The 22,999-nt window shown below is 40.2% G+C and overlaps 1 protein-coding gene across 3 annotated transcripts in view; it reads left to right on the forward strand.

Moving 5' to 3' along the window:
- The window catches only part of PDE4B (phosphodiesterase 4B), a 651,743-nt gene that overhangs the window by 115,850 nt on the left and 512,894 nt on the right, over positions 1-22,999 (forward strand). For all 3 annotated transcript variants that reach the window (XM_060206363.1, XM_007528234.3, XM_060206364.1), the window contains exons 2-3: positions 5,657-5,763; positions 11,751-11,989. In XM_060206363.1, the coding sequence (XP_060062346.1) occupies positions 5,722-5,763; positions 11,751-11,989 (281 nt within the window). In that variant the 5' untranslated portion in view covers positions 5,657-5,721. The remainder of the gene's footprint in view (positions 1-5,656; positions 5,764-11,750; positions 11,990-22,999) is intronic.

Consider the following 22,999-nt stretch of genomic DNA (forward strand, 5'->3'; position numbering starts at 1 on the left):
GAGGAATGCCACTGACTTTTGAATGTTAATTGTGTAGCCTGACACCTTACTGTATTGCCTGATGATTTCCAAAAGCTTCTTGCTGGATTCCTTAGGGTTTTCTATGTATAATATCATGTCATCTGCAATTAGGGAGAGTTTGACTTCTTCTCTTCCAATCTGTATCCCTTTAATTCCTTGTTCCTGCCTGATTGCTATGGCCAGAACTTCCAACACTATGTTTTCTAATAATGGTAATAGTGGGCATCCCTGTCTAGTACCTGATCTGAGGGGAAATGCTTCCAGGTTTTCACCATTGAGTATGATGTTGGCTGTAGGTTTGCTACATATAGACTCACCCATGTCAGCCATCCCTTTGTTGGTGAAAACAGACTGGAGGTGGTGTCTCAACTGGTAAACTGCCAGATTGTTACCAGGCACTTAATCTCTCAGTAGGCTCCTCTCTGTCCACGAGCCACACGTGTTTGCGCTCACTGGTGATTTAGTGGGTTCCTGAAATCGTTCTAGTCCTGCCTTGTTGCGGTTCCAGATGGTCTCCTTTGGTATTCCTAGTTGACCCGGGAGAGGAGAGAAGAGGAGAGGAGAGAAACACAGCTGCTGCTAGTAATGTTGATGTTTTATGGCAAATCCGTAGTTTTTTAAAAAAAATCTAACGTCATGGGCCTCTTAGAACAGACCTAAAATGCTGCTACTTTTAAATTTTTTCGTATTCTTACTTCTAAACAAGGAAAATAGAAGTTAAATTTTGTCTGACAGCTATTTCCTGTTAACTTAGTCTGTTAAGCTGTTTGTCACAATTCGGCTTGCTTTTCTTTCTTTTTTTTTTTTTTTTGTTTCTTTTTTTATTTACAAACCACAACCCTACTACTTATATTCTTTGAGACTGCTGCAGATAACATCAGCACTCTGATAGTGGTGATGCTAGGCTTAGCAAACCTCACTATGATAAGGCATAAGAAAGACTGCAGGCATATTATCAACTTCGCAAATTCACTTGGCATTCTACTCATAGACATAGAAGAAACCACACAGTTTGTGATCCGGGCATGAAATAGGACTTAGACACTGTTGTCACTGTTCCTTTAGACTCTTCATCCATGGCAGGTAGAACCATTCACCTAACAAAAGGCTATTTCTCCCGAGCTCTATACAAATAAAATTATTAAAAAAAAAATTTCCGGGAGTCGGGCGATAGCAAAGTGGGTTTAGTGCACGAGGCACAAAGCGCAAGGGCCTCCTGGTTTGAGCCTCCAGCTTCCCACCTTCAGGGGAGTCGCTTCACAGGCAGTGAGGTAAGTCAGCAGGTGTCTATCTTTCTCTCCCCCCCTCTGTCTTCCCCTCCTCTCTCCATTTCTCTCTATCCTATCCAGCAACGACATCAATAACAACAATAATAACTACAGTGAAACAACAAGGGTGACCAAAGGGAATAAATAAATAAAGATTAAAAATTTTTAAAAAAATCTCTATTTTTCTACCTGGGCTAGGTTTCCATCAGCCTTTGAGTACAAGCTCTCTATTCTCTCTGTTTGGTCATTAGAATAGCTCAGTGATTGCAATCATCCTTGGCATATGCATAGGTAATTCTTTTCCTTGGTCTATTAAAGCAAATACCTAAAAGCCTATGGGGTTCTTTTCCTAGAACATTTATACTGGCAAATAAACCCCCCCTCCATGTACTCTGCTATGTACTCTGGCAGTTTCACTGCCAACTCCTGCATAATATAGTCAAATTCTGTGTTAGAAATTCCACCTTGGTTTCCTGGGTGATGGTACAATACCACTACTTAGTATGCCTAGTCACGTAGCTACAATTCCATCATGCTTTTTATCTATATATATATCTTCGCATTCAAGAAGCAGATTTTTCAAATCAGGCATGTATTAGGAGTTGAAATGTCCAAAGAAAACACAGAAGCTTCTTGAGCTCAGCAAAGACGCAGGACCTTTTTTTCTTCTTTCTTTCTCTCTTTCTCTCTCTCTCTTTTTTTTTTTTACCAGCATCTTGAGGAGCTACCATATGGACCAACACTTCTTGAATCTAACAATTTTTGTGATTCTTTTTTTTTTCCTCCTCCCTGTTCAGTTTTACAAGTGCAGTATCCTCCCATTGCTTCCATAGGACTGCTGTACACTTGAACTTTAAAACTGGGTTTCAGTTCTTCTTCTTCTAGCGTTTGCCCTTCTTCCGTAGCCAGTCAACAGCGTCAGGTTGAGCCTGATGTAAAGTTTCGAGACCTCCTTTGAATCTGGAGAGGTGGCAGTCGTTGACTATGTGGGTCATAGTCTGTCTGGAGCCGCAGGGGCAGTTCGGGTCATCTCTGGCTCCCCAGCGATGGAACATAGCGGCGCACCAGCCATGGCCTGTTCGATAGCGATTGAGGAGGGCCCAATCATAACGTGCTAGGTCAAAGCCGGGTTGACGCTTGCAGGGGTCTGTGATGAGGTGTTTGTTCTTTACCTCAGCTGACTGCCAACTCTGTTTCCAAGAGTCTGGAACAGAGAAGTTCAGTGTAGGCGTAGGGGACCAGATTGGGTGACGAGACGTCAAGCGTTGGACAGGGTGGGCGAAGATATCCGTGTATATTGGCAGGTCCGGTCGAGTGTAGACGTGGGAAATGAACTTAGATGATGCTGCATCCCGACGAATATCTGGCGGGGCGATGTTGCTAAGAACTGGCAGCCATGGAACCGGGGTGGAACGGATGGTTCCAGAAATGATCCTCATGGAGGAATATAATTTGGAATCGACCAAGTGGACATGGGGGCTACGGAACCATACTGGGGCACAGTATTCTGCAGTGGAATAGCATAATGCCAGAGATGATGATCGTAGTGTGGAAGCGCTCGCACCCCATGAGGAGCTGGCCAGTCTTGCAATGATGTGATTCCTCGCGCCCACTTTTGCTGCAGTTTTTATGAGATGTTCGTGAAATGACAGAGTGGTTTATGGTGGTACAGGGGACTGAACCTAGGACTTTGGAACCTCAGGCCTGGGAGACTGTTTGTATAACCATTATGCTATCTACTCCTGCCCAGCCTGAGTTTTAATAAACCAGTTGACTATCTTTTTCCTGAAAAACTTCCACAACCAGGGTGTTCTCTTGAACATTAGGTCTTGGTCATGCTGGACTGGCAAGATGGCTTACCTGGGAAGGTGCCTGCTTTATTTCCATGCACATAATTCAAGTTCAAACATAAGACCCACCATACTGAGGGAAGAATCACTGCTGTGAGGTCTGTCTGTGTATCTGTCTGTTTATACCTGAAAATGGTGGCCTGATGTGGTGAAGCCCTAGTAATAACAGAAAGAAAAAAATGGATAATTTTATAGAGGTGGTTTTATTCTGAGACCGTTCCAAATGATCCACACCAAAGGTAATGAGCGCTAACAGCTCTATGTAAAAATGACAGGGTTTGTGTGATTTAAACAGGGGGGAATTATACCTCTTTTGAACTGTTGGTTGCTAGAATTCTCTGTATGTGGGATTTGAGCTGAGGTAAAACTGAAATTTAGAATTTGTTTTGGATTTTTTTTGGTCTGACTTATTTTCCTCTCGTCTCCTTTTGTTCACATTATTCTGAAGATACTGTATTTGGTAGACTCTGAGTTTGTCATGCTTTCACTATGTTATCATGGTCAAATTATTATTATTTTTTAATTATCTGCTCTCTTGTTAAAAAATAAAAACATGGGTGTTGACAGGTCGATCCATACTCCCAGCCTGCCTCTCTCTTTCCCTAGTGGGGCAGGGCTCTGGGGAATCAGAGCTCCAGGACACACTGGTGGGGTTGTCTGTCCAGGGAAGTCTGGTCAGCATCATGCTAGCATCTGGAACCTGGTGGTTAAAAAGAGAGTTAACATATAAAGCCAAACAACTTGTTGACTAATCATGAACCTAAAGGCTAGAATAATGCAGATGAAGAGTTGGGGGAGGTCTCCATTTTGTAGCTAGCTAGTAGGCATATTTTAGTTATATTCCAAAGGGCCTGTGGCTATACTAGTTTTTTCTTTTTTGCCCTGAGCCTGAAGTCTGATATGCAGGTGGATCCAAGTTATTGTCTGGGGAGATGATGTCATGGCTGAAAAAAGGACCAGAAATCTGGATAAGGCATGTTCAATGGGGAAACAATTACAGAAGCCAGACCTTCCACATTCTGTTCCCCACAATGAGTCCATACTCCCAGAAGGATAAAGAATAGGAAAGCTATCAGGGAAGGGGATGGTATATGGAGATCTGATGGTGGTAATTATGTGGAGTTGTATCCCTCTTATCCTATGGCTTTGTCAATGTTTCCTTTTTATAAATAAAATTAAAAAAATGCAAAAAAAGAGAAAAAGAAAATGAAAAAAAAAACCTCAAGGCTACTACTATGGGCAGAATATGAAATATTATGTGGGGAAGTTTTGTTGTTGTCGCTGGGGTCTTGCCACTAGGTTGTCTGTCTTTCTTTTTCTCTGTCTTTCAGTTGCCACTAGTGTTATTGCCGGAACTTAGTACCAGCACTACAAATTCATTGTTCCTATTGGTCTTTTTTTTGCTATTTTAATTGATAGGACAGAGATAAATTGAAGGGGAAGGGGAGATAGAAAAGAAGAGAGAAAGACACCTGTAGACCTACTTCATTGCTCATGAAGCACCACCCCCTGCAGGTGGGGAGGCAGGGCTTGAACCTGGATCTTTATGCATGGTGATACGCCCTGAGGTTGCCTTTTTCAGTAGAGGGAGAAGGATGGAAAGAAAGAGGATGATAGATATCACAGCATTGAATTTGGCTTTGCACATGACACAGCAGACACATTATCCTGGTGAGATATTTAGCTGATTCAGTAAAGTACTTTTCTGAACAGAAAGCTTTATACAATCTATTTCCTATGTTCTTACTGTCTGTTGATTGATTATTTGGGAACTTAACTGTCGTTCACAATTATTTTTCTGCCTTCCCAAGTAGTGTTGCAATGATCTGTTGGATTTTTGTATTTTGTAAACTTCTTTTTTTTAAAAAAATTATTATACTTTTATGTCTTTTATTTTATTTATAAAAAGGAAACACTGACAAAACCATAGGATAAGAGGGGTACAACTCCACGCAATTCACACCACCAGAACTCCGCATCCCATCCCCTCCCCTGATAGCTTTCCTATTCTTTAACCCTCTGGGAATATGGACCCAAGATCATTGTGGGATGCAGAAGGTAGAAGGTCTGGCTTCTGTAATTGCTTCCCTGCTGAAGATGGGCATTGATAGGTCAATCCATACTGTCTCTTTCTCTAGAGGGGTGGGGTCCTGGGGAAAAGGAGCCCCAGGACACATTGGTGGGGGTCGTCTGCCCAGGGTAGTCCGGTTGGCATCATGGTAGCGTCTGGAACCTGGTGGCTGAAAAGAGAGTTAACATAGAAAGCCAGAAAAGTTGTTGACTAATCATGAACCTAAAGGCTGGAATAGTGCAGATGAAGAATTGGGGGGGGGGTTTTCTCCGTTTTGTAAAACTCCTTTCTTGCATGTCAGCTTCTTTGGTTTAATAAATTGTGGTATTTTCCTGTACATTGTACACATTCCAAATGTTAGTTTGGAGAATGTGGATGAGTTGCCTGTTTGTGTTTAAGTCAGTATACTGAGCTGGTTCCTTTGTGTCTGCTCCTTTTCCTTGCAGGTCTTAAACACTGTCAGCAAGGCTGCACTGAATTCGTCCTCAACGGGCATATTTTCACCTCTATAATGAAGAAGAGCAGGAGTGTGATGACAGTGACGGCTGATGATGTAAGTTCCAAAAGTCAGAGTTGCTGTGATCCTGTCCAGGCTTTGTCTGCTCACTCAGGACGTCATCTCATGGTTCTAGTCAGAAGATGGGCAGGATGGCTTCACACCACCTCTCTCTCTGATAAGGTGTTACTATGACCAGACATTGCCAACACCTAGACCTAGCATTCCCTGAGGTAGCTATGGCACATTCTCCTGTCTGAAGCTTGGAGATAGTTTGATTATTTATTTAACACAACTACTAGTCTTAAGTGTGCCTACATCTCAACTCATAGAAACCCCCTTTTTTTTTCCGGCTTAAGGATCCTGGTTCGAGCCCCCTGGCTCCCCACCTGCATGGGAGTCGCTTCATAAGCCCTGAAGCAGGTCTGCAGGTGTCTATCTTTCTCTCCCCCATCTTCCCCTCCTCTCTCCATTTCTCTCTGTCCTACTGGACGACGACAACATCAATAACAACAACAATAGTAACTACAACAATAAAACAAGGGCAACAAAAGGGAATAAATAAATATTTTAAAAAATTTAAAAAGAAACCCTTTTTTCCACACTGCTTTTTTTTTTTTAAATTTATTCCCTGATGATTTACCCCTGTGTGTGTGTGTGTTTTTCTTACCCAAGTACAACTACTCTTTGAAAGTCAACCCTCTGGTGACTTTTCTTAAATGATATTATTTAATTTTTGTTAAAAATTTTTAAAGACTATCTTTATTTATTTATTGGATAGAGACAGCCAGAAATCTAGGGGGGAGGTAGAGTGGAGAAGAGACAGAGAGCTATCTGTAGCACTGCTTCACCATCTGCAAATCTTTCCCTTTGCAGGTGGGGACTTTAGGCTTAAGCCTGGGTCCTTGTGCATTTTAACATTTGCACTCAACCAGGTCCACCACCACCCAGTCTCAGAATTTTATTTTTAAAATTGTATTCATATTTTATTGAATAAAGACAGAGAGAAATTTGAAAGGGGAAGGGAAATAGAAAGGGAGAAAGACAGAAAGAAACCTGCAGCTCTACTTCACCAGTCTTTAATCTTTTCCACTGCAGATGAGGACCAGGAGCTTGAACCTGGGTCCTTGCACACTGTAGTGTGCTTAATCAGGTATGCCACCACTTGGACCTTTATTGTTATTTTTTTTAATTTTATTTTACCATAGCACTGCCCTGCTCTGGCTTATGGTGGTTATGAGATTTGACCAGGGACCTCAGAGCCCCCGGCAAGAGAGTGTGTTTACATAACCACTATGCTATTTACCCTATCCTCTGGTGACTCTTTGATAACTGGTCATATGAAGTTTGTGATGTACTCATCTTCCAGATGTTGCTTACAGAAGTGTGCTTCTTTGGCCAGCAGGATTAGCACTCCCTGGGTGTTCCAAATAAAGACTCTCAGGTCTCATATCAAAGGGGGTTGTGTGTTTACAAGACCATAGTGTAATTGGAGATAAACATAGTGTTTATCTTGGTCGACTCCAAATTATATTCCTCCATGAGGATAATTTCTGGAACCATCCGTTCCACCCCGGTTCCATGGCTGCCAGTTCTTAGCAGCATCGCCCCGCCAGATATTCGTCGGGATGCGGCATCATCTAAGTTCATTTCCCACGTCTACGCTCGACCGGACCTGCCAATATACGCGGATATCTTCGCCCACCCTGTCCAACGCTTGACGTCTCGTCACCCAATCTGGTCCCCTACGCCTACACTGAACTTCTCTGTTCCAGTCTCTTGGAAACAGAGTTGGCAGTCAGCTGAGGTAAAGAACAAACACCTCATCACAGACCCCTGCGAGTGTCAACCCGGCTTTGACCTAGCACGTTATGATTGGGCCCTCCTCAATCACTATCGAACAGGCCATGGCTGGTGCGCCGCTATGTTCCATCGCTGGGGAGCCAGAGACGACCCAAACTGCCCCTGCGGCTCCAGACAGACTATGACCCACATAGTCAACGACTGCCACCTCTCCAGATTCAAAGGAGGTCTCGAAACTTTACATCAGGCTCAACCTGACGCAGTTGACTGGCTACGGAAGAAGGGCAAATGCTAGAAGAAGAAGAACTGTGTCTTCCACAGTGAAAACAGAGGGAAGGTTGCAAAGACAGCCAGCTCCAAAACTTGCTCAATAGTAAACCTACCAGCACTTTTTAGCTATATTTTCTCTGTCTTAAATAGTAGCTGATAGCCATATGTGGCTGTTGAACATAGAAAATATTTCACTGGTAATTTTTTATTAGTGATTTATTAATGACTAACAAGATTGTCAGGTAACAGAGCTACAATTCCCTATAGTTCCCTACATCAGACAGAGTTCTAGGTCCTATCCCCTTCCTTGGAAGATTTTCTACTCTTTATCCCTCTGGGAATATGCACAAAGATCTTTATGGGGATGCAGAAGGTGGGAGGTCTGGCTTCTGTAACTGCTTCTCCATTGAACATGGGTGTTGGCAGGTGGATCCATACTCCCAGCCTGTTTCTGTCTTTCCCTAGTGGGGCAGGGCTCTGGAGAGGTAAAGTTCCAGGACACACTGGTGAGGTCGTCTGCCTAGGGAAGTCAGGATGGAATCATAGTAACATCTTCCACTTGGTGGATGAAAAGCAGTAAGATATAAAGCAGAACTAACTGTTTAATAATCAGGAACCTAAAGGTAGGAATAGAACAGATGAGAAACTATGGGTCTTGGGGTGGGAAGAAACTGGGAAGTCTGTTTTAGGTATTTTCCAAGGAGTCTATGACTTTAGCAGTTTTTGCCTGAGCCCCATAGGTAACATGCAGGTGGACTAAAAGTATTGTAACATCTATCAAATGTTGTAATACCATACTTTGACACCATAGGTTAAGCAAATATATGGCAAGATGTATTTTTTAAAAAATATTTTTTCTATTTACTTATTCCCTTTTGTTGCCCTTGTTGTTGTTGTTATTGATGTCATTGTTGGATAGAACAGAAAGAAATGGAGAGAGGAGGGGAAGACAGAGAGGGGGAGAGAAAGACAGACACCTGCAGACCTGCTTCATCACCTGTGAAGCGACTCCCCTGCAGGTGGGGAGCCAGCCAAGGGTTCAAACTGGGACCCTTATGCCTCAAGATGTAATTTTATCTGTTTTTTTTTTTTTTTTTGACTTTTTAAAAATGTGACTGCGATAATATTTAGAATGGTACTTTTGGTTCCTATTGGTGGCTTGTCCTTTATAGTGCACAGTGGGGAGCTAAAACTTCTCATAGTGCACCTGACCCTTTCCAGCACAGTGCAGAAGACCCTATTAAATCGTACACACGTCTTTTCCACACAAGAGCAACATAGTACATATTTCACTTTTATATTCCATATCCTTGAAGTAAGTTTTCATACTTAAGCCTGGGGCATCTTATTGAGTTCTTATGTATTTCAGCTCAGCACACATTGTTTTCCAGGGGTATACAATGTTGACCTGCTATTAATTTAGCAACTATTATGTGACAAATACTGACTAACTTCCAGAGATTCAACAAGAAATAGCATCCCAGAGAATAAGAATTCTTATTCCACTAAACTATATATTCCAGAGGAAAGGTCATAAATAAATAGCATAATAATCCCAGACAGGATAGCAGCTATCCAGGGAGGAAATAGCTCCCAAACTTGAAAAAAGTATATGAATACAATGAACTTTTTTTTTTTTTACCACATTGATCTGATCCAGGGCACATGTGTAATTATGTTTGTTTAGCATAGGAGGCTGTACGACCTTGGAGTCACTGTCAGGCTGAGTTTACGTTCCATTGTCACATTGTTTTCTTTTGCCTCATGGTTCAAGTATAGACTGATGGCTTTGCTTTCCAGATTTCTTTACATCCATTGTTGAAATTATGCCATTTTATCTGTATGAGTTCTAGCATTTAGTTTGTTTTGGAATTTCATCAGTAAATCTTTGGGCGTTTGTTTCGTTAACTCATCTGTAAGCTTTCTGTGTATTATACACACACACACACATACACACACAAACACACACACACACACATACACAACAGAAAGATTATTGCAAATGCTAGGCCTACAGTGACTTTAATATAAAACAAGTTCTTACAAAACATTTCAAATTCTGAAAGATTCTCATTTTTTTCTTCTTGTTACTGAACTGTGGGTCTACTGCATTTCAGACAAATAATATTCCAGGGGGCTGGGCACAGTGGGTTAAGCCCACATAGCTCAAATAATATCCCAGTATTATAAATAACACACAGGGAAATATCGTGGTCTGTGAGTTCCTCTGAGGAGGCTGGAACACTTGCAGATTCTTAAACCTATTCATATCCAGATCTCTGTCATAAAATTGTGATTTTGTGTGGATCAGATAAGCAGAAATTTTGAGAATACAAACTCTGTAAAACTAGATACTATAGGGCAGGGTTAGATAGCATAATGGCTATGCAAAGATTCTCTCTTGCTTGAGGCTCTGAAGTCCTAAATTCAATCCTCTGGAGCACCATAAGCCAGAGCTGACCGGTAATCTGGTGAGAAAAAAAAAAAAAGACTAGTTATTAGACTTGGTTGTTATATCCTTCTGAAGGGTCACAGTATAAATATTTAATAGGTAGAGCTACTGAGTCAGCGTCTAGCTGGACCCTTAAGTTTGAATGAATAATTTCTTACATACATTAAAGCAGTAATTGCTGGAGGAGCAGGAGATAAGAGAACCTTTCTTATTTAAACCTTTGGAGGTTCTCATCTTAGTTTTTTCTAAGTGTCTTCTGTAGGGCTACTAGGAAGTACATCATTTTAGAGTCACAAAACTTCTTCAAGCTCATGGAATTGGACATGGTGATCAGCCTTCCATTGCTACTACTAAGAGTGGAGAGTGATGCTTACAGCATTTTAACTCCACTTGATATCAGTGACCATCTGAAAAACTATAACTTTTTTTTTTTGGTCTTTGAGCTGGAATGAATATACACAAGGCTGAGGTTCATCTGGGGCTCCCAGTCCAAACAGTACCAGGAGTTGCCAGGAGCTCTAGAGAGAATGAATAACTCTTATGATGGGTTAGAACACAATCGATGCTTTATCTTCTCACAAGTAATTCATTCATTTCAGCTTTAGGGTAAGTATTAAACATGATGTTTCAGGACTGGGTTAAGAATACTCTTCTTTTTTCTAAGCTCTTTTATTAACTTACCAGGAAAAACACAGAAGAAAATTTAACACTAGCCTTTTACAGGAAATAGGAACATTTATCAGTCACCCATAATTTTCAACACTTTACTGTACTAAGAAAATAAAATTTTAGGGGTTAGGTGGTGGTACACCTAATTGAGATCATACTTTCATCTGCTGGGAGAAGCTTCCTGAATGGTGAAACAGTAATGTGGGTACCTCCCCTTCTCTTCCTTTCTGCCTCTTCCTTCCCTCTCAATTGCTATCTGTCTCTATCCAAAATAAGTAAATAAAAATCTTTATACATAAAGAAAATAGTTTTGCTTTAAAACACTGAACAAACAGCAACATATTTTGGTTAATAAAGTTTGTTCCCTTGTTCCATAATAATAATAATTGGTTTTCACAATAAAATTTCAGTGATAAGCTTCTATTTTAAGTAATTTGAAATAAAGAAAAACAGAGGGCACATCATTTAGAATTTTAACTCAACTTATGTTTAAACACTGAGAACCCCCCCCCTTTTTTCTGAAGATTTTTCTGTCAGTTTAATAATGGATAACAAGTAATAGTTTGGCTACTTGATTTATCATTTGCTTCATTTTCAACATTTAAATTTAATTTCTTCTCCTTCCCTCCTCCTCCTTCTTCTCCTTCTTCTTCTTCCTACTCCTCCTCTTCCTCTTCTTCTTCTTCTCCTCCTCCTTCTCCTCTTCCTCCTCTTTCACTTCCTCCTCCTCCCCTCTCCCCCTCCCTCCTCCTCCTCCTCCTCCTCCGTCTTTTCCTCTCTCTCTCTCTCTCTCTCTCTCTCTCTCTCTCTCTCCTCCCCTCCCCTCCCCTCTTCTCTCTCTCTCTTCCAGAATGTTAAAGACTACTTGGAATGCAGTTTGAGTAAGTCCTACAGTTCTTCCAGTAACACACTTGGGATCGACCTCTGGAGAGGAAGAAGGTTCTGCTCAGGAAGCTTACAGTTACCACCCCTGTCCCAGAGACAGAGTGAAAGAGCTCGGACTCCAGAGGGAGATGGCATTTGTAGACCCACCACATTGCCTTTGACAACACTTCCCAGCATCGCTATTACCACCGTGAGCCAGGAGTGGTGAGTCACTTCTACTTTTCTTTTTTTTCACTCACTTCAATTAAATTAAAAGTATTAGTGATCTGCACAATCGTTAAGTAAGGCTGTTGCCATCTTGAGAGTTTATTTCCTATTGGGTAGCAAGTTGGGTACTTGTAAACACTAGAGACATGATCGGCCTCATCAGATTGGAAGGGTTTGTTGAGGAATGATTGAGGTACTGCTTATTAGTGTCAAGGGAAAAAAAAACTTCTGCCTGTGCTTTTTCTTTGCTCTCAAAGTATGCTGATATGTTTTAATTGAGAAAAACTTAATCATATCAAAATACCCAAGGGGTTATATGTGGCAGGGGATATTCTCATTGTTGTACTTTATATAGATTATCCTCATGTATCCTTATTATCACCTCCCTTGAATAATCTGTTTGTGATTAGATTATCTAGAAAATAAAGCCAATTCATTGTAAAGCAAAAGAGGAGTGAACATTGTGCTTTGAGAGTTGCTTGCTTGGACTGCTCTGTAGAGTCCATGCTTGTGAAATAGCCTCTTTTCATCAAGTTTTAAGTTGTTAGTTAAGTTATCTCTGCCCTTGTATCTGACTACAATTGCCTTACATCTTTGCTTTGTCATCTATTTAATAGTTAGCATGCTTCCTTAAATAATTTGATATTTTTTTCAAGAATGACCTACTTATATAACATGCAGTTCTAATCTTAAAATGAAAAATGCTCTCCATTATGTAATTTTCATGTTAAAATGAAAAGTGTTCCCCATCATGTAATCTTAACTTATATGAATATGGTGCTTTGAAAATAAGGACTAAACTCAGTAAATTATTGTCTAATGTAATCCCATTAAATTATTAAAATATATGGGTTTTGTAGTGTGCCACACATTAGGAGCTCACAGAGTTAACTGTATGTGCTCATTGAAATACTACAGGGAATCTTTTTTTTCTTAATATTTATTTTCCCTTTTGTTGCCCTTTTTTATTGTTGTTATTGATGTTGTCATTATTGGATAGGACAGAGAGAAATGGAGAGAGGAGGGGAAGACAGAGGGGGAGAGAAAGATAGATACCTGCAGACCTGCTTCACTGCCTGTGAAGCGACTCCCCTGCAGGTGGGGAGCCTGGGGCTCAAACTGGGATCCTGACACTGGTCCTTATGCTTTGTGCCACATGTGCTTAACCCGCTGCGCTACCGCCTGACTCCCGCTATAGGGAATCTTATCATTGTCAACTACCCTAAGAATTAGGGGGACCAGGTTGTGGTGCACCTGCTTAAATGCACACATTTCAGTGTGTGAGGACCCAGGTTCAAGCCCCTGGCCCCCATCTGCCGGGGAGAAAGCTTCATGAGTGTGAAGCAGGGCTGCAGGTGTTTCTCTGTCTGTCTCCCTATGTCTTGATTTCTGACTGTCTGTATTCAATAAATAAATAAAAAGATAATACAAATTTAAAAAAAAAAGTATTAAAAAAGAGAATTGGATCACCGATACTCCAGGAATCATGGTTATCAGTGTGAAATGGTTCATCAGACAGTGCCTGTGTGACAGAGAACACTATCGGCAAGTTGCAGGGAGTGAGGATTGGCATTTCGAGAAGCACTGACTTGTATCCTCTATTCAGCTGAAATTAACATGAGACTAGTCACAGCCAATCATTGAGAACAAGAACGGAAATGAGCAGGATGCTCCCATATTGTTTACTCAGTCACGTGGCTAGTGTGACTTGTCTTGGTAATGCTCTTGCATAATCATAGAGTGAGTCTGAGTCTTAAAGCGCTACAAACAAGAACTGCCTGGAACCTAAAGTTAGAATAGTACGCTCCTTCCCAGTTCAGTGTACAGTACGAGCAGCTGACAGTTGTCTAAGTGCTTCTGAGCCTACTGAAGTACATCTGGGAAGGGTGCTGATTGCTGTGTTAACGCCAGTCGTGAGGCAGTTTGAGCACAGATTGGATTTTCAGTCAGTTACTCAGAGACACTACCTGCTTCTCAGTTGTTGTGATGAGCTTACATAACCGAACTTCTTATGTAACACTTGTGTTCAAGATCAATTATGTAATCAACTGATGGGCTTTATGGAATAAATCTGATCAGTGATAACGTAAGTGACATGGAATTGTTGTGTAAATACGTTTATTTTATTCACTTCAGTGAATACTCACAGCAATCTACGTAAAATCTCTTCAAAGTAACAAATAAATGATCTCCACAGATTTATTATTTAGTTTTAGTTGTAAGAAAATGAAAGGATTTCTCTAGAGCCCTTAAAAAACGCTTTCATTGAGATATTTAATCGTGGAAGACTAGTGCTATTCCTGTCAGAAGAGTCTAATTGAAACTTTTATTTGATGGAGTAAGGAAGTAGGGTTCCAGCTGCTGTAAGTGCTGTCTGCTTGGTGCAAGTTTACAGAGGGCAGAGATGCAGTCTACAACCAAATAGGAGAAATAATTACTCTTATCTTTAAAACCACTGAGAACATGGAACCAGTCTTTATGTCTAGATTAGGGGTTAACAATTCTTTTTCCCGTAAAAGGCCAGATAGTGAATATATTTGGCTTAGTGGTCAGTCTAGTGTTTGTTGCAGCTATTCAATGCTGTTGTTGTAGTGTGAAAGTAGCTATATACAGTTCAACAGTGCATTTTTGTATTTGTGTTCCAATAAAACTTTATTTACAAGACAAGGCAGTTGACTATATTTGGCTACCAGTCAGTTTGGTGACCTATGTGCTAAGCTCTACTGGGTACTTCCCCACTTGGCCCTAGTAAGTATTTCTCAATTATGGGGATGTGTGCTGTATAGAAACTCTTCAAAGCCAGTGAGTGAGTAGAGAAGGAAGGTATTGCCCTGTGTAAAGAAGGATAATAGGATAATATTGATATACATTTAACCCAAGTTCAGATAGAGCATATTGATGGAGGGTCATCTTTGCAGGCAAAAAGTCTGGGATATAAGGGTAATTTTAGGTTTTCCCATAGCAAATTAGAACCTGTATCTGGTTGGGTGAACTTCCATCTTGCTGTCTTCTGAATGCTTTGTTTCAATCCCAAGAATACCCCAATGAAGATATATTGGAAACATATACTTACTTTTACATAATACTTACTTTTGAGAATCATGATGAGCATCTGTGATATATGTTTACTTATGATTATATAAATACCACTAAGTTGTTATTATTGATCATTTATATATACAGAATCGGTAACATTGCATTTTTTCTACTACTCGAAGTTTGAGGGGTATGGAGGGCACAATTACCATCTTGAGTTTTTAGAACTCACTGGTAAATGTGATGAAAAAAAGAAGCTAGAGATGAAAGCAAAAACGCCATCCTAGGTAGTAGTAGAGTTGATACTGGACTTTGTAATCTTGGTCTTTGGGCAAGTGAGCTTCTAACACTAAGCACAATAACTATAGACCTACCACCTATAGTGAGAACTGCTGAGCATAAAAAGGTGTCCCCTTCAGGGGGAGTATCTAGCCCTATGCAATTTGTGGCTTGGAGAAACTGTAAAAAGCCTGCTCATGGGGGTCAGGTGGTAGTGCACTGGGTTAAGCGCACATAGTATGAAGTGGTAGGACCCAAGCAGAGATCCAGGTTTGAGCCCCCAGCTCCCCACCAGCAGGGGAGTCGCTTCACAGGCGGTGAAGCAAGTGTGCAGGTGTCTATCTTTCTCTCTTCCTCTCTGTCTTCCCCTCCTCTCTCCATTTTCCTCCGTCCTTTCCAACAACAACAATAACAACAACAGTGGCAACAATAAAAACAGAAAAAAATGGCCCCCAGGAGCAGTGGATTCGTAGTATAGGCACCGAGCTCCAGTGATAACTCTAAAGGCAAAAAAAAAAAAAAAGAGAGAGAGAGAGAGAGAAAACAACAACAACAAACAAACAAACAACTATTCAGGTGAGATAGTCTGGAGGAAGGACTAAGCGGCTCTCATTCACTTTGTCTAAAAATATGACCACAGATTAAATTACTCTTTCACAAGGAAGAGTGAAGAAGAAAATGCAGAAGAAACGATGCATGTTAAACTTCTTTTTTTTTTAATTTATTTTTTATTTAAGAAAGGAAAAATTAACAAAACCATAGGGTAGGAGGGGTATAATTCCATACAATTCCCACCACCCAATCTCCATTTCCCACCCCCTCCCCTGATAGCTTTCCCATTCTCTATCCCTCTGGGAGCATGGACCCAGGGTCATTGTGGGTTGCAGAAGGTGGAAGGTCTGGCTTCTGTAATTGCTTCCCCGCTGAACATGGACGTTGACTGGTCGGTCCATACTCCCAGTCTGCCTCTCTCTTTCCCTGTAGGGTGTGTCTCTGGGGAAGCTGAGCTCCAGGACACATTGGTGGGGTCTTCAGTCCAGGGAAGCCTGGCCGGCATCCTGATGGCATCTGGAACCTCGTGGCTGAAAAGAGAGTTGACATACAAAGCCAAACAAATTGTTGAGCATCATGGACCCAAATGTTGGAATAGTGGAGAGGAAGTATTGGGGGGGTACTCACTGCAAACTCTAGTGTACTTCTGCTTTCAGGTATATATTTTGCACTTGTTTATGGATACGTGTGAACATATGCTCTCTCTCACAGAACCTGGTGTATATCTAGGTTTTGGGACTTCTGTTATTCCTCAAACAAAGAAGATACATCAAACCTGCACATGCCTCATCAGATTTCTTATTTTCACCTCAAATCTAAGGTCATATCAGCAATTTGATGGTTTTCAAAAAGGTATTACCAGGAGTATAAAGGGGAGAAGGGGCTGTTGCGGAGAGAGAGATTGCTCAGCAAGGAGGGATCCTGGAGAAACTCTGGTGCTGTGATATCTTTCTCTCTGTCTCTTAACTGGAGTACATATCAGAGAAAGAATTTAGAGATCTCATTATGAGGACAATTCAAGAATCTCAGCTTCAGATAAGGAAACGTATTGAGGATTTGAATGGTTCTTTCAGTAAGGCAATAGAAAGCATATAAAAAGGAGTCGGGTGGTAGCACAGCGGGTTAAGCGCAGGTAGTGCAAAGCACAAGGACCAGTGGAAGGATCCCAGTTCGGGCCTCCAGCTCCCCACCTGCAGGGGAGTTGCTTCACAAGCGGTGAAGCAGGTCTGCAGGTGCCTGTCTTTCTCTCCCCCTCTGTCTTTCCCTCCTCTCTCCATTTCTCTCTGTCCTATCCAACAATGGCAAAATCAGTAACAACCATAATAATAATAACTACAACAGTTAAAAACAATAAATAAAAATAAAGTAATATAATAAATATATAATTAATAATTAATAAATAAACAATATAATTATTTATTATAATAAATAAGTATAATTTAAAAATTTTTAAAAAAGGAAGCATATAAAAAAAGATTCCAAATAGAAAGACAGAATACAAAGGGAAGTTTGAATGCATATCAGACTCAAATGACAAGTTCAGGAAGTAGAGTCAATAAGCCAGAGTAGGGGATACAGTGAACACAGTCTGAATTCAATGATGATGGAGAAGAAAGGTGTAGAAAAAATGAAGCAACCCTCCATGAAATGAAAGAGTCTATCTGAAAAATGAGTGTGGGAGTTATAGACCTTCCAGAGGGAGGAGAGAGGCAAAAGGGAGCAGAGACAATATTCAAAGAAATCCTGGCAGAAAAATGTTCACACTTGGGCAGTGTCCAGAACATAATATCCCAGAGCTGAGAGAACATCCCAATTTTTGATCCCTAAATGATCTACACCAAAACATATTATTTTGAGACTATCAGGATTCAAGGTCAAAGAAAAAAGTTAGTACAAGCTACTAGGAAAAGAAGAAAAGTGACATATAAAGATAGAGTTATGAGGCTTTGATCAGATTTCCCATCACAAACTCTAGATGCAAGGCGAAAGTGCACAGTGGAAATATTAAAAGATAAGAGTTAGACAACTTCACCAATGTTTCCTGGAAACTCACCTCTCCAGAGTCTTCCTCCACTAGGGAAAGATAGAAACAGGCTGGAGGTATGGATCAACCTGTCAGCACCCATGTCCAGCAGAGAAGCAATTACAGAAGCCAGATCTTCTTCCATATGCATCCCATAATGATCCTGGGTCCATACTCCCAGAGGGATAAAGAATAGGAAAGCCTTCAGTGGACGGGATGGGATGCAGAACTCTGGTGGTGGGAATAGTGTGGCATTGTACCCCTCTTATCCAGATGGACTTGTTGATCATAATTCAATCAATTTTAAAAAGAAAGAAAAGTAATGTTGCTAAACCTGTGGCAAGACTAATTAGGAAAAAGAAGAATATACAAATTACTACTTTCACAATGAGAGATTGCCTCGTCGTGATTTCATGGACACTAAGAGAATCGAAAAGGAGTATATGAAGCTATCTATGTCCATATAGTTTATACTTTAATTAAATGTGCTAATTTCTTGAAAGATGTATACTATCAAAATTCAGAGGGGAATCAATAACTTCAGTAGCCCTGTTTCTTTTTAAAAAAATTAAAATATTTATTCCCTTTTGTTGCCCTTGTTGTTTTATTGTTATAGTTATTGTTGGTGTTGTTATTGATGTCATCGCTGTTGGATAGGACAGAGAGAAATGGAGAGGAGGGGAAGGCAGAAGGGGAGAGAAAGACAGACACCTGCAGACCATCTTCACCGCTTGTGAAGCCACTCCCCTGCAGGTGGGGAGCCAGGGGCTCGAATAGCCCTGTTTCTATTAAGATATTGAAATAAAAATAACCCACCTAAAGTGAAAATCTTGGATATTTATTGATTAACTTTATAAAGTATTTGAAGAGTACATAGTAGCATTTCTTCAGAATTGACTTCAGGAAACTAAAGTAGATGTTACACCATAATACTAATGCTATGAGGTCAGCATTAAGCTAATACTCAAACCAAAGAAAGCCACTACAAAACAAGAAAAGTTAGAAACCAATATATCTCATGAGCATGGATACAAAATCTTCAACAATGCTAGGACGTAAAATCAAACAACCCATAAGAAGAACTATACGCGATGACTTATTTCCAGGTATGTAAAACTGATTTAATACTTGAAAATCAGTTAACATGTGGTCCAGGAGGTGGTGCAGTGGCTAAGGCACTAGATTGTCAAGCATGAGGTCCTGAGCTTGATCCCCGGCAGCACATGTACCAGAGTGATGTCTGGTTCTTTCTCTCCTCCTATGTTTCTCATGAATAAATAAATAAATTCTTTAAAAAAAAAAGAAAATCAATTAACAGATTGAAGAAAATCATATATTATCAACTGATACAGAAAAAATTGACCATATTTTAATTTTTTTTAATATTTATTTTATTTAGTCCCTTTTTGTTGCCCTTGTTGTTTTATTGTTGTTGTTGTTGGATAGGACAGAGAGAAATGGAGAGAGGAGGGGAAGACAGAGAGGAGGAGAGAAAGATAGATACCTGCAGACCTGCTTCACCACCTGTGAAGTGACTCCCCTGCAGGTGGGGAGCCGGGGTTCGAACCGGGATCCTTATGCCGGTCCTTGCGCTTTGCGCCACCTGCGCTTAACCCACTGCGCTACAGCCCGACTCCCAAAATTGACCATATTTATTGCACATTCATGATTCAAACAGTCAGCAAACTACTTTACAAAATAAAATTAATTGGAAGAATGCTTCAACTCGAAAACTTCTATAATGGCCACACCAGTATACTTTAGAGATGTTTTTATTAGTGATTTAATATTGATTTCAAACTTATAACAGGGGTATCGTTTTTTACTATTCCCACCAACAGAGTTCTGTGTCCCCTTTCCCTTCATTAGAAAATCCAAGATCACAGATATGGATTGACTATTATTTCTATAACTATATATTCTATATTATATACTTGCCCATTTTCCTTTCTTTCTTTTAAATGTATTTATAAAATAAAAATATCAGTAAAACCATAGGATAAGAGGGGTACCACTCCATACAATTTCTACCAACAGAGTTCCTTATTCCATCCCCTTCCTTAAAAGTTTTCCTATTCTTTATCCCTCTGGGAACATGGACCCAGGATCATTGTGGGGTGCAGAAGGTGGAAGGTCTGGCTTCTGTAATTGCTTCACCGCTGAACATGGGTGTTGGCAGGTGGATCCACACTCCCAGCCTGCCTCTCTCTCTCTCTTTCCCTAGTGGGGCAGTTTGTTCCATGGTCCTGTCTTCTCTTATTTCTAAGTCACACCTACACCTATTAACTATTTTTGGATATCCCTTTTTCCCTCTTCTCTCTCCAGGTCCTGAGAGAATTGAAGTTCAGAGCCCTCTGTTCATCTTCCCCTACTGTTTACCCCTCTGGGAGTATGGACCCAGACTCTTTATGGGGTGCAGAATGTGGGAGTTCTGGCTTCTGTAACTGCTTACTTAATGGTCAGAAATGAAACATTTCCCACTCAAGTGTAAGTCAAAAGGAAAGATGTCATGTTTGACTAATATTATTCACTAATATGCAGGAAACCAAGATTTTGCAGTAAGACAAGAAAATGAAACAATAAAAGATATAGAGTTGGACAGGAAGGAATCAAATTATATTTATCAGTCATATGCTTGTTTATGCAGAAAGTCCTAAAGAATTCAAATGAAAAAGACACATGGAACTAAAAAACAAATACAGGCATACCTTCTGCATATGTGAGTTCTACATTCATGGATTTAATTAAACTGGAAGAAAATACAGATGTATTTCTTTTAATTGTTTTAAATTTTTATTTTTTGCCTCCAGGGTTATTGCTGGGGCTCGGTGCCTGCATTATGAATCCACTACTCCCGGAGGCCATTTTTTTCCATTTTGTTGCCCTTGTTGTCATTATTGTTATTGTTGCCATTGATGTTGTTGGATAGAACAGAGAGAAATCGAGCAAGGAGGGGAGATAGAGAGGGGGAGATAAAGAGAGATACCTGCAGACCTGCTTCACCATTTGTGAAGCGACCCTCCCCTGCAGCTGGGGAGCCCGGGGGCTCAAACTGGAATCCTTGCTCTGATCCTTCAGCTTTGCGCCATGTGCGCTTAACCCGCTGCACTGCCGCCTGATCCTAGATACAGATCATTAAACAGTGAGGTTTCCCATGGTTGTATCTGTGCTGAAAATTCACTATTTTTTTCTTGTTATTATTTCCTAAGCAGTAAAACCAGTTATGTAACATTTGCATTGTATTAGATATTATAAATAAAATGGCCATGGCTAAAAATACACAGAATGATGTACATAGGTTACATGTAATACTGTGCCATTTAATCTAAGGGGTTTGAACATCCAAGCATCTTGGTCTCTGCAAGGAAGGTATTGTGTATACTGAACAATGGTTGCATTGCTAGACTTTGGATTACAGTATTACTGTAGAAAATCAGTCGCTTCTCTGCACACCACATACGGACAATTGGAGTTTGAAATAATACTAATGATAATGCTATACTTTTATGATAATTGAAAATGGTTTACCTAACATATGTGCAGGAAACTACATAACTCTAGTGATAGAAGAAATCAGAGAAGGGCTACATAAAAGGAAGGCATGGCACACAATGGCAGTCAATCAAGAGTTAAATTAATTTAATCAAAATTGTTCATCAAAATTAATCAAACTTGTTAGGATATGGTTAGTTCTTTCAGATTTGATCTGCAAGTTCATTGCAGTGACATTCAAAATCTCGACAAGCTACTTTCTAGATATTGACAAACTGATGTTAAATTTGTGGGAGAAGCAGAAGGTCTAAAATAGCACAATATTGAATAAGTGAAAGGAGGAGGAGAGTGTTGAAAGACACGACTCATTATATAGACGTACTATAAAATTATAGTAATCAAGATAGAATTGTATTGTCAGAAGGTTACATTCATAGATAAGTGGAACAGAATAGAGAACCCAGAAATAGAATCACATAATAGAGTCAAGACATCTTTGACAGAAGAGCAAAGGTAGAGAATGAATAGACTTCTCACCAAATTTTACTAGAACAATTAGTAATCTAAATGCATAGGAAAAATAATCCAGATGAACTTTTTTGCAAAAAGTGACTCAATATGGATCACAGACCTAACCCTCTTATCTCTTATTACCTTAATAAGTGAATATACATAGACCCACTTTTTTCCATGTATAGTTTTTTTATTATGTGGAAGCATGTTTTTTTTTTATTTTGCAGTTTTTAAATTTTTTATAAAATGGATATATTGACAAGACTACAGGGTAAGAGGGTACATTTCCACACAGCACGCACCCCCAGAGCTCCATATCCAATCCCTTCCCTTGATAACTCCACCTGTACAGCAGATTTCAGGCGAAGGCAAAAACTAGTAAAGTCATGGGCCCTCTGGAATATACCTAAAGTAGGCCTACTAGCTTTTTCCAAAATGGAGACTCTAAATCTGCGTCTGCAATATTTATTCACTTTTTAAAATAAAATCATACTTTAAAAACTATTTTATTTGCTTTATTTTAATGAGGGTAAGATACAGCAAAAGAGAGAGAAGGAGAGAGAGAGAGAGAGACCCGAGATCAGAGCACTGTTCACTCTGGTTTATGATGGTGCTGGGCTGGGGGATTGAAGCTGAGAACTCAGAGCATCAGGCACGAGAGTCCTTTGCACAGCCATTATGCTAGCTCCCCAATCCTTGCTTTATTCACTTTCTTTAAAAAAAAAAAAAAACATTAGTGGTTTCACATGATAGAGGAGTGCATCAAAATTTCAAGACTATTCATGTGCTGACCCTGTCAAGCTTCTCAGATCACAGTGTTGTCACCTTTATCTGAAAGGGCTAACCTCCACCACTTTTCAGCACACCCTGAATATTCTCTGAGCCACTTGCATTCCTTAAATATGCCCTAACCCTTTAATATGTCACCCTGATCTTGTTCATGTTAATACCTTAATCAGAAATGTGATTTTACACTTCATTAGAGCAGATGGATTTTGACTCAAATTCAAAAATCAAGGGCAAGTAATATATATATTCTCCTCCCCTCCATGCCCCTGATGTCACTGGGACTTGGTGCCAGCACTAGAAAGCCACTACTCACAGTGGGCATT

Source organism: Erinaceus europaeus, chromosome 13 (genome assembly GCF_950295315.1).
Source record: "Erinaceus europaeus chromosome 13, mEriEur2.1, whole genome shotgun sequence".
Lineage (NCBI taxonomy): Eukaryota > Metazoa > Chordata > Mammalia > Eulipotyphla > Erinaceidae > Erinaceus > Erinaceus europaeus.